General features: G+C 48.3%; 1 protein-coding gene across 2 annotated transcripts in view; it reads left to right on the top strand.

The window, feature by feature from the left end:
• Positions 1-2,956: 2,956 nt before the first annotated feature.
• The window catches only part of stab1 (stabilin 1), a 30,168-nt gene continuing 18,121 nt past the window's right edge, over positions 2,957-15,003 (top strand). The window contains exons 1-29 of one of the 2 annotated variants that reach the window (XM_088422613.1): positions 2,957-3,164; positions 4,583-4,829; positions 4,915-5,000; positions 5,810-5,879; positions 5,961-6,056; positions 6,824-6,937; positions 7,134-7,321; positions 7,382-7,521; positions 7,589-7,716; positions 8,094-8,170; positions 8,239-8,364; positions 8,622-8,765; positions 8,842-8,922; positions 9,014-9,127; positions 9,201-9,254; positions 9,562-9,642; positions 9,706-9,864; positions 10,422-10,484; positions 10,552-10,644; positions 10,725-10,811; positions 11,516-11,627; positions 11,697-11,883; positions 12,026-12,119; positions 12,398-12,556; positions 12,641-12,736; positions 13,573-13,668; positions 13,743-13,790; positions 13,881-14,014; positions 14,085-14,196. In XM_088422613.1, the coding sequence (XP_088278739.1) occupies positions 3,108-3,164; positions 4,583-4,829; positions 4,915-5,000; positions 5,810-5,879; positions 5,961-6,056; positions 6,824-6,937; positions 7,134-7,321; positions 7,382-7,521; positions 7,589-7,716; positions 8,094-8,170; positions 8,239-8,364; positions 8,622-8,765; positions 8,842-8,922; positions 9,014-9,127; positions 9,201-9,254; positions 9,562-9,642; positions 9,706-9,864; positions 10,422-10,484; positions 10,552-10,644; positions 10,725-10,811; positions 11,516-11,627; positions 11,697-11,883; positions 12,026-12,119; positions 12,398-12,556; positions 12,641-12,736; positions 13,573-13,668; positions 13,743-13,790; positions 13,881-14,014; positions 14,085-14,196 (3,243 nt within the window). In that variant the 5' untranslated portion in view covers positions 2,957-3,107. Of the gene's footprint in view, positions 3,165-4,582; positions 4,830-4,914; positions 5,001-5,809; positions 5,880-5,960; positions 6,057-6,823; positions 6,938-7,133; positions 7,322-7,381; positions 7,522-7,588; positions 7,717-8,093; positions 8,171-8,238; positions 8,365-8,621; positions 8,766-8,841; positions 8,923-9,013; positions 9,128-9,200; positions 9,255-9,561; positions 9,643-9,705; positions 9,865-10,421; positions 10,485-10,551; positions 10,645-10,724; positions 10,812-11,515; positions 11,628-11,696; positions 11,884-12,025; positions 12,120-12,397; positions 12,557-12,640; positions 12,737-13,572; positions 13,669-13,742; positions 13,791-13,880; positions 14,015-14,084; positions 14,197-15,003 lie in introns of those variants that run through there. The other variant, XM_088422614.1, reaches the window with a different exon arrangement.

The following is a 15,003-nucleotide window of genomic DNA, read 5'->3' as shown; positions in this document are numbered from 1 at the left end:
TTCACTGCACTATAATCCCCCCCAATTTTGCAGAATCTCTACGTGAAACGAAATCCCAAATGAGGTCAATCCAGCAAATGTCGTCCTCGGACTTGTCTGGTCCAAATGCTGACTTGGCTCTTGTCTTTGTTGTGAGCCAAAGACACAGGAGAAAAAAAACAAAAAACCAAAATAAGCAAGTTTCTATCAGCGCCGGCGGCGCTGGTACGCGATCTTGATGAGTATGCAGCGCGGCCGCCTTTCCAGCCTTTCTGCTTCTTGTCGTTTCCTTTCAGGCCGGCCGCCGAGCGCCGCTCCGTTTCCGTTTTGGGGGACGCTCGCTCCGCGTACTGTACAGGAAATGTCCGCTCAGCACAAAGTCACGCTGGCGAAGGCGCACCTTCCACCAGCCCGTAAAGAATGACAAAATCGTCTTCTGGCAAACTTTTCCGATTGGACTCGATCACTTTTTGTGCTTGTGTCCATGTGGACTTGTCCACTCCTTTTCTTGTGCCCTAGTGGATCGCTTCTCCGCATTTTTTTTTATTTTTTATGTTGTATCCCCTAAGAACACATTTATTTGCAAGTTTTTCAAATATCTAATCATCGAATTTCCTTCTGAATGAAAAACGGTCTAAATCTTACACAGTGTCCCTTTAAAAAGTTACATTATAACTAAAACAGCTTGTAAACAGTTTTCCACGGGAATTAAAAATGTCCAACATTATCAAGGTCAGCCACATCTATTGTAATGTTTGATGAAAAATGTCAATACAATTTCAGGAAGTGAATTCGGAAGGTCGTGAGATTGAAAGTCCAAGTTTGTGTGGTGGCGAGCTCGTAAACGGCCCCCGTCAACTTTTGCCGCCGTTTTTTTGTCGTTGATTAGCTGACGGACGCGCTCGGGAGGTGAAGACCCTCGTCGGGTTCAGCGCCGCTCTTGTCATAACTTTTTCAACGCGCGCGCTTGCACAACAGGCCGGCGGGCGGCGATAACCTTATCGAGGTTAGCCTCATAACTTTATCGGGCCGTCCCGGCAACGGCGGCTCCGATAAGTGCGGCGAGACACGCGTACGCCAAGGTCGGCCCCGAATCAAAGCCTCCGATCTGTCCTGTCCGTCTTGCCGTCAAAGTCGGCGGGCGGCCGTCAGGTCCCGCTCACGAGAAAATATCAGCGTGTCCTCGCCTTTGTCTCCTCTAATCTGGTGCTTGTCGCCGACGTTGTCACGCCGCGTTTGTCTAGGCACGGGCCGTTGAAATGATCCCGTTCAAATGGCGGCGCAAATCGAATTTAACGCTAAGATATGAACGGTGCGGTTTTATTCTCAAATGAAGAACAAGTTGATTGGAACATGAAGCAAGTTGTTGCTGAAGCCACTTCAGGGGACGCGTGAGATTTGAACTGCCTTTCCGCAGGTATTAGCAAATCTGATTGAATTCGGTGAGAGGAACGGCACGGTGTTCTTTTCAAATTCAGAGAAAATTAACTGGAACATTACGGAACTTATTGCTAAATGTCAAATAGGGGGACATAAAGCCACTACAAGGGATGCGCGAGATTTGAAATGTGTTCCTTCAGGGATCCGCAAATCCGATTGAATGCAGTGACAGGAAGAGCGCGCCTTTCTTTTCAAATTAGGAGCTAATTAACTGGAACACGAGGCAATTTACTGCTAAATCTCCACTCGGGGTATATCAAGCCACTTCAGGGTATATGCAAGATTTGAACTGTTTCTTCAGGTATCAGCAGATGATTTATTGCCGTGACAGGAACAGCAGAGCTTTCTTTTCAAATCAAGAGAAAATTAACTGGAACATGAGGCGATTTATTGCTGAATCTCAAATTGAGCTACATGAAGCCACTTCGGGATTTCAACTGTGTTTCTTCACGTGTCAGCAAAAGTGATTTATTGTGCTGACAGCATGGCTTTCTTTTCAAACGAAGAGAAAATTAACTACATCCTGAAACAATTTAATGCTTGTGTTTTGTTCATTTTGAATTGGATGCACATCGTCATCGGCGATGCAAATTTTCATAACCCCTAACCCGAGTCGTAGATTGGGGACACCGTTGGCTTCGTGGGGTCGTTTGGAGCTATCCGAACTTTCCGCCGTGACACAAAGGGTTTTGGACCTGGGGGCGGAGCCGCGGTTGATGACTCGCCATAAAGCGCAAAAAGTGCTGATTCGCCCGGCCGTTCCGCGTCCCAGTAGGTGGGAAAACAAGCGTCCGCGCGCTTCCTGCTATTGTTCCTGCCGCCGTGCGCTTTGACCCCCCCCGTCGGCCCGAAGCCCGCGTCGGCGTTAAAGGCAGGAAAGAAAGTGCTTCGGCATTCCTTTCTTTCTTGTTGCCCCGTCGGCACGAGGAAATGCGGCGGCCCGCGGGGACCGCCGCCGCCGGGAAATCCGCCCCAAACTTCCTGGCAGGAAGGAGCGGAGGATTTCGTGCGATCTGCCCGCAAAACTCGGGCCTGGAAGCCGGACGCCTGAAAAAACGCTGCCCAACAGTCCAGTCGGATGCTCAGCCACTTCAAAGTATATATATATGTATATATATATATATATATATATATATATATATATATATATATATATACTCATGTAGTTGAAACTATTTGTTTGGATTTTTGAATTGACAAATGTTTTCTTGCATTAAAGCGAACAAACAACATCATGAGAGACTTGCTAAAACTTGCTATCAAATGATGAAATTGAATTTTCACTCGAGTTTTGTTTTTGTTTGTTGGTGCAATTTCTCGGTTGCGATTGAGAACGGAGGTAGCCGCCGCCAATGAGCCTAAAAGTCTCCCGAGCGATTTCCCCACCTGAAAATGAAAATGAAACGAGTACGGTCGTAGTACAGTAGCAGGCCGCAGCGTTTTTTTTTGTTTTGTTATCTGCCCTCCCGCCTCTTCCTCGCTGGAAATGAGAGGGAGGGGCCAGAGCGCGGGGTGGACATGAGGGCCCCAGCTCGCCTCGGGTCTCGCCTGCTCACTTTCTTCACACTTTTGCCGCAACAGCGCTAGACATTTTTTAACAGTTTTTTTTCCCATTGACTTAATTGTGCCCCCGTAGTGCGAGATCGAGTTTTTCCCGCCTCTCGACGGGATTCGAGCCTTTTTCAAGCATGCTGCTGCTACTGCTACTGCAACTGCTACGCCTGCAAACTTCAATTCAAATTCAGGTAACACAAACTAACAAGAAAAATATTTGCCGTTTTACGTTTTGTTCTTTTGGGAGATTAAAAGTCTGCGTTACAAGGTTGGCGCAATGGTGGAAACAAGTGCACGTTATCAGCATGTCGTTTTGTTTGGCAGGAAATCAAAACAGGACTTTTTTTTTGGAGGGATGAAAAAAAAAACATTGGGTTATCATTTTTCGGGGGTGTTATACGGATTAGTCTTCACGTGAAATTTTTGAAACGTGTATTTTAAGTTATTTTAGAAACCTTGAAAATTAAATATCGTCTATATTCGTATTCAATATTAAGTGTAAATGTTGAAAAAAATCTGAGATCAATTTGTAATGATAGGGTAGGGCCATACTGTTACCAGCTTACATTTGACTTTTTATCGTGTTATATTTTTAATGAAAAAATAAGAGTAAGGTCATATTGTTACAAGCTTACATTTGTCTTTTGATTTTATCATTACAATATTAATACCTTTTCCAAGAGCTGTTTTTTTTTTATAAGGGAAAAGTAAATATGAACATTGTATGTTAAAATATTTTGGAAATAATCCATACTATTATTTTATGTATAATAACATGTAATACAAAGTGTATATTATGTTACATAATTGTTTAGTTTTTTGTTTTTTACTGATGAATGATTTTTTTTTTCATTTTTTTTAATCTGTATTTTTTTCTAATTTATTTTTAATTAAATGAGCTATTTTTTTCTAATTTAAATCAATAATTCTTTTTTTCCAGAAACAAAAACGTCTCTGAAATTGTACCTGTTCCTGTTGCTTTAACTGATGTGTGTCTGCTTTAGCGGTCCACTTTTTACTGCCTGTTCCTGCATTCTCCCACAGAACGTCTTCCTGCCATTTCTGCCTGTCACTATTCCTTCTTGTGACACTTTTCCTGCTTTAGTCAAACTAGATGCCCTTCTGACCCTGTTACGGGCACCTTCACTTATCCTGGGATTACTTTCTCTGATTTCGCCTGTTTATATCCTCCAGCTTCGGACTGTTGCTTCTACCGTTGATCTTCCTGCATCCTATGGGTATTGCTGCCAAAAGAATTTTGCAGCCCTTCCAGAACCATTTATTTTGCATCTACAGCTTGTTCCCGCCTGTTACTGTTACTTACTTCTTGCTTCCTGTTACTGTTCCTGCTCCCTAATCATATTATCACTTCCATTGCACCGTGGTCCGTGACTGTTGGGTGTAATTGCCTGGTTCTGCTTGCTCCCATGACCCCGTTACTGTCACTGTTTCCAATGATCCTGTTCCTGCTCGCTGCTAGTATCGCAGCTTCATCCAATTCCGTTCCTTATCCCGTCAGTTTTGTTGCCAGATCCAGCTCATATTGCTCTTTCTCCTCATGCCAACCCTGTGACTGCTCCTATTGATTTTGACCCTCTTCCTGCTTCAGACCTCAGCGCCCCCCGGCCGCTGCGACATTCCGCAGAGGATGGACGTGTACACGGAGTGCACATCCTGCGCGGCGGTGACCAGCAGCCTGTGCCCGCGCGGCTTCACCAACGGCGGCGTCAGCAACTGCAGCTACGTGGTCCAGATCGGCGGCAAGGCTGTGGCGCTGGACGGCTGTCAACGCCTATGCGTCAAGAAATTCATGCAGCCGAGATGCTGCCCGCAGCACTGGGGGCCGCTTTGTCTCCGTGAGTCGCTCGGAAGTCGGCGGTCAAAGTTCCTGCAGTGCAAAATGCTTGAAAGTGACCCCGATGTCGTTGATGCGGCCCGCAGCCTGTCCCAGCTGGTCGGGGAAGACCTGCAACTTCCACGGGACCTGCATGGACGGAGACCTCGGCAACGGGACCTGCGTCTGTGACGTCAGTGCCGTTCCTGTGTGGCTGGCGCGATGGCTTCTCCTGCCCGTCCCTGTAGCTCTCATACCTGTTCCTGCTGCTTCTAATTCCCGTTCCTGATGCTTGTAATCGCTGTTTTTGCTTTTTGTTGTTCCCGCTGTAGCTTCTTCTTCTTGCTGGCTTTTTACGTCTCTCTTCCTGTTGCTTCACATGTCTGCATCTGCTGCTTTTTCTTGCATCTTCCTATTTCCGTTCTCGTCGTTTCGTTTCGATTTTTATTCCCGTTGCTTTGTATGCCTGTTCCCGTTGGTTCCCATGCTGCTTTTTACTCTTGTTCTCGCTGCTTCTAATGCCTCTTTTTGGTATGTCTTATTCCAGTCCTTCTTGTATTTGTTCTTATTCTTGCTGCTTTGTTTTCCTCTTCCTGCTACTTCTCATTCAGCTTTTTATTCCTTTCCTTCTGCTTCTCATGTTTGCGCCTCATCATTCAACCAGTTACTGCTGCTTCTTATTCCTAGTGTTGCTTTTTATTCCTGTTCCCAGTGTTTCTCATGCCTACTCCTGCCTCTACACATGCTTGTACCTGCTACTCCTTGTTCCTGTAGCCTTTGCACTTGTTATTTGTGTTCCTGCTGCTTCTCATGCCTGTTTCACCTTTTTCTCCTCTCTGTTCCTGCCTCATTACCTGTTCCAGCTGCTTTCACAGATCTTTAACTCGTGGCGCAACACTTGAATGTTCCTGCTAACCCTCCCGCCTTTTGCTGCCGTGAATACTCCATGTTCCTGCCATTTGTCATTGTGTAACGCCCGCTCCCGCCGCCTCGTCTTGCCAGGAAGGCTTCGGCGGCTTCGCTTGCCAGACCTGCAGCAAGGAGAACACGTTTGGCAGCAACTGTGACAAAGGTCAGAGGTCACGTCATGTCGCCATACCGCGCGCCATACGAATGTTCCGCCACGCGCGTTGTCCTGCTTGTTTTGCGCCAGCTTGCGACTGCGAGCACGGCACGTGCGAGCAAGGCCCCGAGGGCAGCGGCCAGTGCTTCTGTCAGCCGCCGTACACGGGGAAGCGATGTGACCGAGGTGACGTGCGTTCTGCTCTCTTACCGCGACGCATTTCTGCATGCAAGCTCATTCACTAATATATATGTATAGCAATTTCATTGTATTTATTTACAAATGATTTACAATGAATCCGTATACTGTATATGAATATATCAAAATCAAGATCTAAAATAGCATGTCAAACACTTCAGGAAGAAAATTACATTTCTATGTATTACAATTAAGAACATCATAATATACATTAATAAAAAGTTGATAAAAAACAATATGTATAAATAAATACATAAATGTATAATAAAATAAATAAACACAGTTAAGTACATAATAAATAAATAATACAAAAATGAAACTATAAATAAATAAAACAAATAAATAATTAAAAATCAAAAAATATGTAAATAAATAAAAATAATACAAATAAATACATAAATAACATACAAAAAAATATATGCTTTGGCATTGATTGGAAAAAAAAATCATTTTACTTTTATTTACTTTCATTTCAATATATATTTAAATATTAATTTAATCAAACATAAGTAATACGGAAAAAGACGAAAAAATAACATGATACCTCACAATTTTATGATTCATTTTACGATTGAATATAATTAAAAATATTTCATTGTTCTTTTTTAAATAAAAAAATACAAAAATCTCAGGTTTTAATCAAAAAATCATATGTTATATATGTTAAAGAGTCTCTTGACAATAGAATTACAACCTTCCACTAATATACTAGCAAGCTTCTGCTAATTGTTTGTGTTTTTCTGGCGTTTGCTTAGTGAGCAAGCGGTGCAGCGCGTGCGGCGCCAACTCGTACTGCGCCGGCGAAGGAGACGGCGCCACGTGCCAGTGTTTGCCGGGATTCAGGAAGTCGGCGCAGAACAAATGCGCAAGTAAGCCCGCCGCTTTTCTTACATTCGCTTGCCGCTGTCAATAATACAAAAATAACAACAGTAATAATGCGCATTATGAAAATATAGAAAAATTGGCAAAAAAAAAAAACCGATATCATGAAATGAATAACGATCAAAAATACTAATAAATAATGTAAAGCGATGAATGCTTATTATATCGCCACGGTGTCCGCAGGCGTATGCGTGACGGGCAGCTGCGGCGTCAACGCTCAGTGCTCCACGCAGGGGTCAAAGGTCAGCTGCGCCTGCAAGGCCGACTTTGAGGGCGACGGTCGCGTGTGCGTGCCCAAGAATCCGTGCGCCGTCCAAAACGGCGGCTGTCCCTTCAACTCCACCGTCTGCGTCTTCAAGGGGCCCAACAAGGTGAGCCCCCAGGTGAGTCGGGGTTCCCGGCACCAGCCCACCTCCCGTTTTGTCCCGCAGGCGGCCTGCCGGTGCATGTCGGGCATGACGCCGGCGGGGCGCGGCGGCGCCGAGGGCGGCTGCCGGCTGCTCTCGGCCTGCTCGCCCGACACCTGCCACCCGTCGGCCGTCTGTCAGACCGGACTGGACGGGAAAGCCAGGTGGGTCGGGCGCGCCCCCCCCTCCCCCGACCCCCCGTCCCGCCACTGACGGCCTTCCCGGGCTCAGGTGCCTGTGCATGGCGGGCGAGATCGGCGACGGGCGCCGTTGCTACGGCAACCTGATGGATCGTCTGCAGGACCTGAACCGCAACGGACCCCAGAGGGAAAAACTCACGGGGGCCGTCGATCTCTTCGGTATCGCACGCGCGCCGGTCGACGTTAGCTCGCAAACGGGACTCCGATGTCGGCGTTGTTCTCGCTCTAGGATGGCAGAACTAACGTTAGCTAGCATGATATCCGCTGTCACAAGTTGTTGCGACACATGTAATACCGAGAGCGGCCAGAGGCGGCGCCAAACAACAAAGATCAAGCCGAGCAAAGCGCAAGCGAATGCACCGTTAAAGGATAAACTCAATCGGTTCCAAAACATCGTGATTTCAGGTGCGGCGCACGCATCCCGGTACGGGATGATCCACGGACCGGTACCGGGCCGCGGACCGGCGCGCTCGGGGATAAATAACGTGTGAGATTTGAAGCTTTAAGGTCAACCCCGCCGCTTGCGTGCGTTTCAGTCAAAGGTTGCTTCTCGCTGCTGACCCTCAACGGACCGTTGACGGCGTTCGTCCCTCTGCTCCAAAGCTCCCTGACGGTACGCGGGCGGAGTCGGGCGCTCCGTCAAAGTTGCGGGATGACGCCGCTCCTGTCTTGCGCTTGCAGTCGGCGGACGAGAAGAGGGTGTGCCGCAACCACCTGATCCTGGGTCAGCACCTCCTGCGCGACATGGCCGACGGCCGCGAGTTCAACATGTACGGCGGCGCCAAAATGAGGAGCAAAGGAAACAAGGTTTTTCCCATCCATTTGGTCCTCCGCTTTGGATCTTTTTCATCTATTTACACTGTAGATCTAACAAACATCAAATTGACATAAGCTACGGCTAACATCGCGCATCCTCGCATAAAAACATATTTTGGCGTTAGCATTGTTAGCGCGGCGTTGGCACTTTAGCAGTGACATCACACAGGACGCGCTTGGCATGACCCCTGTAGTTTGAACAACTGCATTCAGGTGGGTTTGCTGATTTTTTATTTATTTTTTGGTAGCGTTTCATCATGCTGCACGACCCGACGCGCACGTACGAAGTGATCCAAGCCGACCTGCCGGCGGCCAACGGCGTCATCCACGTCATCGACCGGCCCGTCGCGGGTTCCCCCGCTGGCGCCCCCGTGCCCCTTCCCTCTCCGGAGGTCCGTCCCCCTCACAACATCGCGCAACAACGTGGAAAATCATTTCTTGACTTATTTTTTTGGTTTTTCCCTTGAGGATCTTGAATTTGCGGGCCTGAATATCGGGGAGGTCGTGCGAAAGGAGCCCGCCTTCAACCGCTTCCTCTCGCTCGTTGATGTGAGTGCAAAAAAAGAAGTCGCCCTTTCACATATATATCTATATCTATATATATATGTATACATCAGTGCTTATTTGTTTATTTGCGCAGAATTGCGGCACATTGCTGCCCCTGAACGGGCCGGGCCCTCTGACGGTCTTCATCCCCAGCAACCAGGCCGTGGACAAGGCCCGAGACGGCAGCATCCTCTACATGCTCAATCACGTACTGGCCCGCTTGCTCTCGGGACCCTCGGCGCATTTGGCCCACGCCCAAAGCGCTTTGTTTTTGTCCTCAGGCCAAAGGCAAACTACAAGAACTTCTTCGGAACCACATCTATACCAAGGGCAGCGTAAGGATGCGCATGAGCTAAGCTAGTCTCTCACCGGCGGGCTTAAAGTACAAAATGCACAAAATGTGCACAAAATGATCTACTCCAGGGTTTGTTCAAGGTTGCCAGAGGTCGCCACTAGGTCGCCGGACGTCACGATTGTCACAGCGAAATTTGGAGCACGTTGAAAGTTTCCTTGACCTCTGGTGACCCCGTAACGACCTCTGGTGACCCTGTAGCGACCTCCGGCGACCTTAAACAAAGCCTAAAGTATATCCAAAGTGGCATACCGGCTTAACGTGCACAAAAGGACGCTGTTTCTTTGCAGTTGACGTCCGACGACCTGACGTCGCTCCCGCGCATCGAGACGGCGGCCAATCAGCTGCTCGGCATCTCCGCGTCCGAGCAGGTGGGAAAGCGCCGCGACCCCGGCGGGCCCGCGTGACTCGTCGGCGCCCTCCGCCTCCCTCAGGGCGACGTAGTGCTGGGAGACAAGGGCGTGCGACTGGTCTCGCCCAACAAGCGGGCCTTCAACGGCATCATCCACGTGGTGGACGGCCTCCTCTACCCAGACTCCATCTTGCCCGTCATGCCGCACAGATGCGATCGCGTACAAAGCCAAATCACGCAAGTGAGAAGCGCGCACGCCGCCACATACATGTGTACAGGCACACACAATTATACAAACGCACACAAAACAAAATACCAACCAACAAAACACAGACACAGCTACGTTTGCAAATACGCACACTTAGGTAAGGACACGATACGCTAACACACACTCCTGCAAAACAAACAAAAGTTCATACTTACAACCCACACACACATGCACTTACAAACACACAGGCTTGTACAGATACACATAGTATATGCCAATACCCACTCAAAGGCACACACAAACTCAAATTCATCCAAACAATCCACGCAGATTACACACAACAGACACAGTTTTATACAGCGCACGCACACTACTACACAAATGTTGTTGAGTGCCCTGCCCTGACTTTTCAAACGAAGAGCAAATGAATCGGAACATGAAGCAACTCATTGCTACGTTCTGGTGATTTCTTTGCACGATCTTGTATGCTTTGTTTGTGTGTGTGTGTGTGTGTGTTATGTTGTCCTGGTATGCGCACTGTCATGATTGAATACAACTTTGTTGAAGTGAACACAAGTCGTTGCTTCCAGGGCCCGTGCGTTCACTGCAGCTACCTGTACGAGACGTCCTGTCCGGAGGGCAGCGCCCAACTGGTAAGCGCTGGCCTTTTTGCCGCTCGCGCGCGTGCGAAAGGGCCACCAACGTTCCCGTGCGCTCCAGGACACGCACGCCATCGGCTGCGACTACACGCCGTCGCCTTTGCATCGCTCGCCCAGCAAAGGCTGCGCCAAGTACTGCAACGTCACCACGCGGGTGCGTCGCCGCGGCCTTTCTTTGTCCGTGTTTGAGGTACGCCGCCTAATTGTCGCTCGCGCCTCCGCCTTCCGCCTCAGACGCCCGAGTGCTGCAAAGGTTTCTTCGGGCCCGACTGCAAGCCCTGCATCGGCGGATTCCAGCATCCCTGCTACGACAAAGGAACGGTCGGCAAACATTCAACTTTCAACATTCAACTAGAATTTTAATAGAATAAGAGTCAAGAGAAAATATTTGTCAGCACCCTTTTACAGTCAATTTGAGCACTGCGTGACTTTTAGCACCCTCTGCTGGTAGAAGCTTGATACTGCAGTGAAATAACTACTCGCATATCAGTTTGCTTACGTTTCCGCAAAGCTTGACACATTCTTCACATCCCAAAATTTACACGCACAATGGCTCACTATCCGTCACACACACACACACACACCTAAACACACAGACTCACTCTCACACGACACACATACAAAAATGTGTGGATTAAATTCACAGTTGCAATCCAAAATTGACACACAAAACACAATGACTCACTATTTGATACACACCACATTTACAAACACTCCTCACATCCAAAATGTACACACAAATATACGATGACTCACTATCTGACACATGCTACACACACAAAACTTTCCTAACAACCAAAATGTACTCAAACGCAAAAACACACATTTTTTTTCTTGCACACTTATGCACCAAAGGTCACACTAATACACAAACAAAACACACACACACACACACACACACACACACACACAAAAAAACACACTTTCTTACTCAGAGCACACACCAAGCCATCCTTCACATGTAAAATCTACACGCAAACACACAGCAACAGACTGTTGTGTTTATCAAATTTGGCGCGTTGCAGTGTTGGGACGGTATCCGCGGCAACGGCTCCTGCAGCTGCCAAGCGCCCTTCGAGGGCGTGGCCTGCCACATCTGCTCCGACCCGTCCAAACACGGCGAGCGCTGCGACGAAGGTGCCGCCCCCTCGCGCCCCGCCCCGCCCCGCCCCGATCGCTAATTCTTCGGCGCGCCCCCTTTTCCAGAGTGCCGCTGCGTCCACGGCGTGTGCGACAACCGGCCCGGCAGCGGCGGCGCGTGCCGGCGCGGCTCCTGTCTGGACGGGTTCTCCGGCGAGCTCTGCGATAAGGCGGCCACGCCGTGCAACGCCGACGGCCTGATGGAGCACTGCCACGTCAACGCCTACTGCACGCACGACGGCCTGCAAAGCACGTAGGCGCTTTGTTTTATTCCCCAGTTACTCCCATTGACTTTTCCCCTGGGAATGAATTTCATCAGAAGCAATTTCTACTTGTACCGTTGACTTTATTTGTATGCATTGATCGTATTTTGCCCTTAACCTTGCGGCCGGCAGGTGCGTTTGCCGGGACGGCTACGAAGGCGACGGCCACTCGTGCGCGGCCGTCAACCGCTGCCTGAAGAGCGGCCGAGGAGGCTGCCATGCTAGCGTGAGGAGAATCCTTCCTGCCGCGTCATCTCAGCAACGTGGTCGCGCGTTTGCTCGCCAAAGCGCTTTTAAACGTCCTCTCTTAGACCACATATGTGCATGCGGTATATATAGCAAATATCTTTTGGGAATGTGTCGCGGGGCGGCCGTTGGTGGCCCCCGGGCCCCGGTTTGGACCCCTCCGAGATGAAATGTACGTTTTGTGGCCGTGGCGTTTTCGCGAGGGCGACGTTGAGCGCACGAACGCAAACCCGGCCCCAACCGGCGTCCCGTCTGCAGGCGGAGTGCGTGTACGTGTCTCCGGGCAAGGTGTCGTGCGTGTGCGTGGAGGGTTGGACGGGCGACGGGCGCGTGTGCGTGGAGGTCAACAACTGCCGGACGGAAGCCCGCGGAGGCTGCAGCCCCAACGCCGACTGCAACCACATTGGACCCGGACAGGTGACGTCATTTCAAAACTAAGATTTTGCATATTTCCATATAAATAAAGGAATATATTTATTGTGTTTGTATATGTGTGCGCAGAGCGAGTGTGTGTGTAAAACAGGCTACATGGGGAACGGTGTGGCCTGTGACCCGGTGAACCCCTGCTTAAGCAAAAACGGCGGCTGCCATGACCTGGTAACAACATCACGTGCATTTCCTTCACATCCGGCATCAAAAATATGTTTCCGGTCCATTACATCATCGGGCGAGGTTATAATGACAGCACGCTCTCGCATCTGGAATGCCCTTGCAATGGCCTTTTATTTGACGTATGACTCAAAGGTGTTTTGTTCCTGAAGAAATTTGATCCCCCAACCATCCGCTAAAATATGAAGTTAGTTTCTGGGCCGTCACGCTGTCAAAAGTAGTTTTATCGTCTGCATTGTCACGTATATGGAATGCCTTGCAATGGCCTTTTATTTGAGGTATGACTCAAAGGTGTTTCCATGAAGATTGATCCCCGACCGAGTCCTAAAAAATATGTTTCTGGGCCGACGCGTTATTAGCTGACGTGATCTCGGCAACAACGGGATGTCTGGAATGCCCTCCGCTCGGCCTTTCATTTGATTTATGACTCGAAGGGGTTTGCCACTATTGAAATTTGACCCCAACCGTCTCCTAAAAGATTACAGATCTTTTTGTCGCCCGTTAACAAAAGTAGTTGTATCGACAGCGTGGTTGGAGATTTGGAACGCCCTTGCCTCGACCTTTTATTTGACGTATGACTCCAAATTATTGTCACTGATGAAAATGGACCCCTAACCAACTCCCCAAAAATGGAAATATGTTTCTGGGCCATAACGCCATCAGGCGACGTGACCTGGACAACATAGTGCCATATCTGGAATGCCCTCGCCGTGACCTTTTGTTTGAGGCCCGACTCCGACGCGTTTGTTACTGATGAAAATAGACCCCCGGCCATCTCCTAAAAGATCAAGAAACCCTTCAATGACTCGCAAATTGATTTCCAGGCAAAGTGCGAGCAGACGCAGGACGGGAACCGCACTTGCACGTGTCCCGACGGCTACCAGGGAGACGGAACCGCCTGCTACGGAACCTTGATGGAGGTGCGGCCTTGCCCATTAACAGCTGAAGGTACTTCACGAATGAACCAAATTCATATGTGTGTTTCTTTGTGTAGGAGCTGGACATGAATCCTTCGTTGAACGGCTTCTTCTACATGATCCATGTACGTTGAAACACTAATACATATATACGGCTTACGATATATGTATCGTATGTACATATGTATTTGATGGCGCGCGGGGTGCGGCGGCAGAGGTACCCTCAGGTCGGCGAGGACCTGAGCGGCAACCTGACGGTGCTGGTCCCGACCCGAGCGTCTATGCAGAACCTGAGCAGCGAGGAGTACTCCTTCTGGACCGCGAGACACCGCCTCCCGCACATCCTGCGGTGGGGGAGCGCGCGCGCGCGCGGACGCGGACGCGGACGCTAATCTTGGGGCGCGACTTCCCGCGGGCAGGGCTCACTTCCTGCCGGGCGTTTACTCGGCGGAAGACATGGAGGGCATGATCGGCAGCAAGGTGGCCACCATGAACGCGGCCGTTCGCTGGGAGATCGGCAACAGCAGCAAGGTAGCGCGCCCGCCAAACCTTGTCCGCTCCCTGTACTCCTACGTACAAATTGCGGCGCCAAACCCAATCGTTTTCCTTTGACGCTGTCTTTCTTGACCTGATTTTTGGCTTCTCTATCGCTTTGACCTTTTCTTTTTTTACTCGTCTTCCTGTTCTTCTTATTTCTTCAGTTTCTTTGACTTTTTCTTCTTTTCCTCTGCCCTCATTTTTCTTTTTTCTGACATTTTGACATCTTTTTTCTTTTTTTTGCATCTTTTCTTTTCTTTTTGCTTTTTGAACCTTTATGTTGATTTCCTTTTTCCTCTTTATTTTCCTTTCCTTTTTCTGTTTTAACTGTTCTTTTTGTCAATGCTTTTTCTTCTTTCTACTCCCTTTCTTTCTTTCTTTCTTTCTTCTTTTTCTCCTTTTACTTTTTGTCCTTGATTTTTCCTTTTCGCCCATTTTTCTTTTTTCTGACATCTTTTTTCTTTTTCTTGCATTTTTTTTCTTTTTGCTTTTTGAACCTTTTTATTGATTTCCTTTTTTCTCTTTCTTTTCCTGTCCTTGTTCTGTTTTAATTGATCTTTTTCTCAATGTTTTTTCTTCTTTCTTCACCCTTTCTTTCCCCTTTTCCTTTTTGTCCTTAATTTTTCCTTTACTCTTTTTTTTTTCTTCTCCTTTTTTTGATTTTCTTTGACTTATTCTTCTTTCCTTCCTTTTTCTTATACTTTTAATTCTTGTCATTTTCACAAAAACGTCCAAGTGACGGATGGAGGGTTTTTGCCGTTGTTGGAAATGTCGTTCTTTTATTTAGAGCGATGTCGTTGC

Source organism: Hippichthys cyanospilos, chromosome 9 (assembly GCF_059441005.1).
Source record: "Hippichthys cyanospilos isolate Australia breed blue-spotted pipefish chromosome 9, RoL_Hcya_1.0, whole genome shotgun sequence".
NCBI classification, from domain to species: domain Eukaryota; kingdom Metazoa; phylum Chordata; class Actinopteri; order Syngnathiformes; family Syngnathidae; genus Hippichthys; species Hippichthys cyanospilos.
This window is presented reverse-complemented; position numbering and strand designations above follow the sequence as displayed.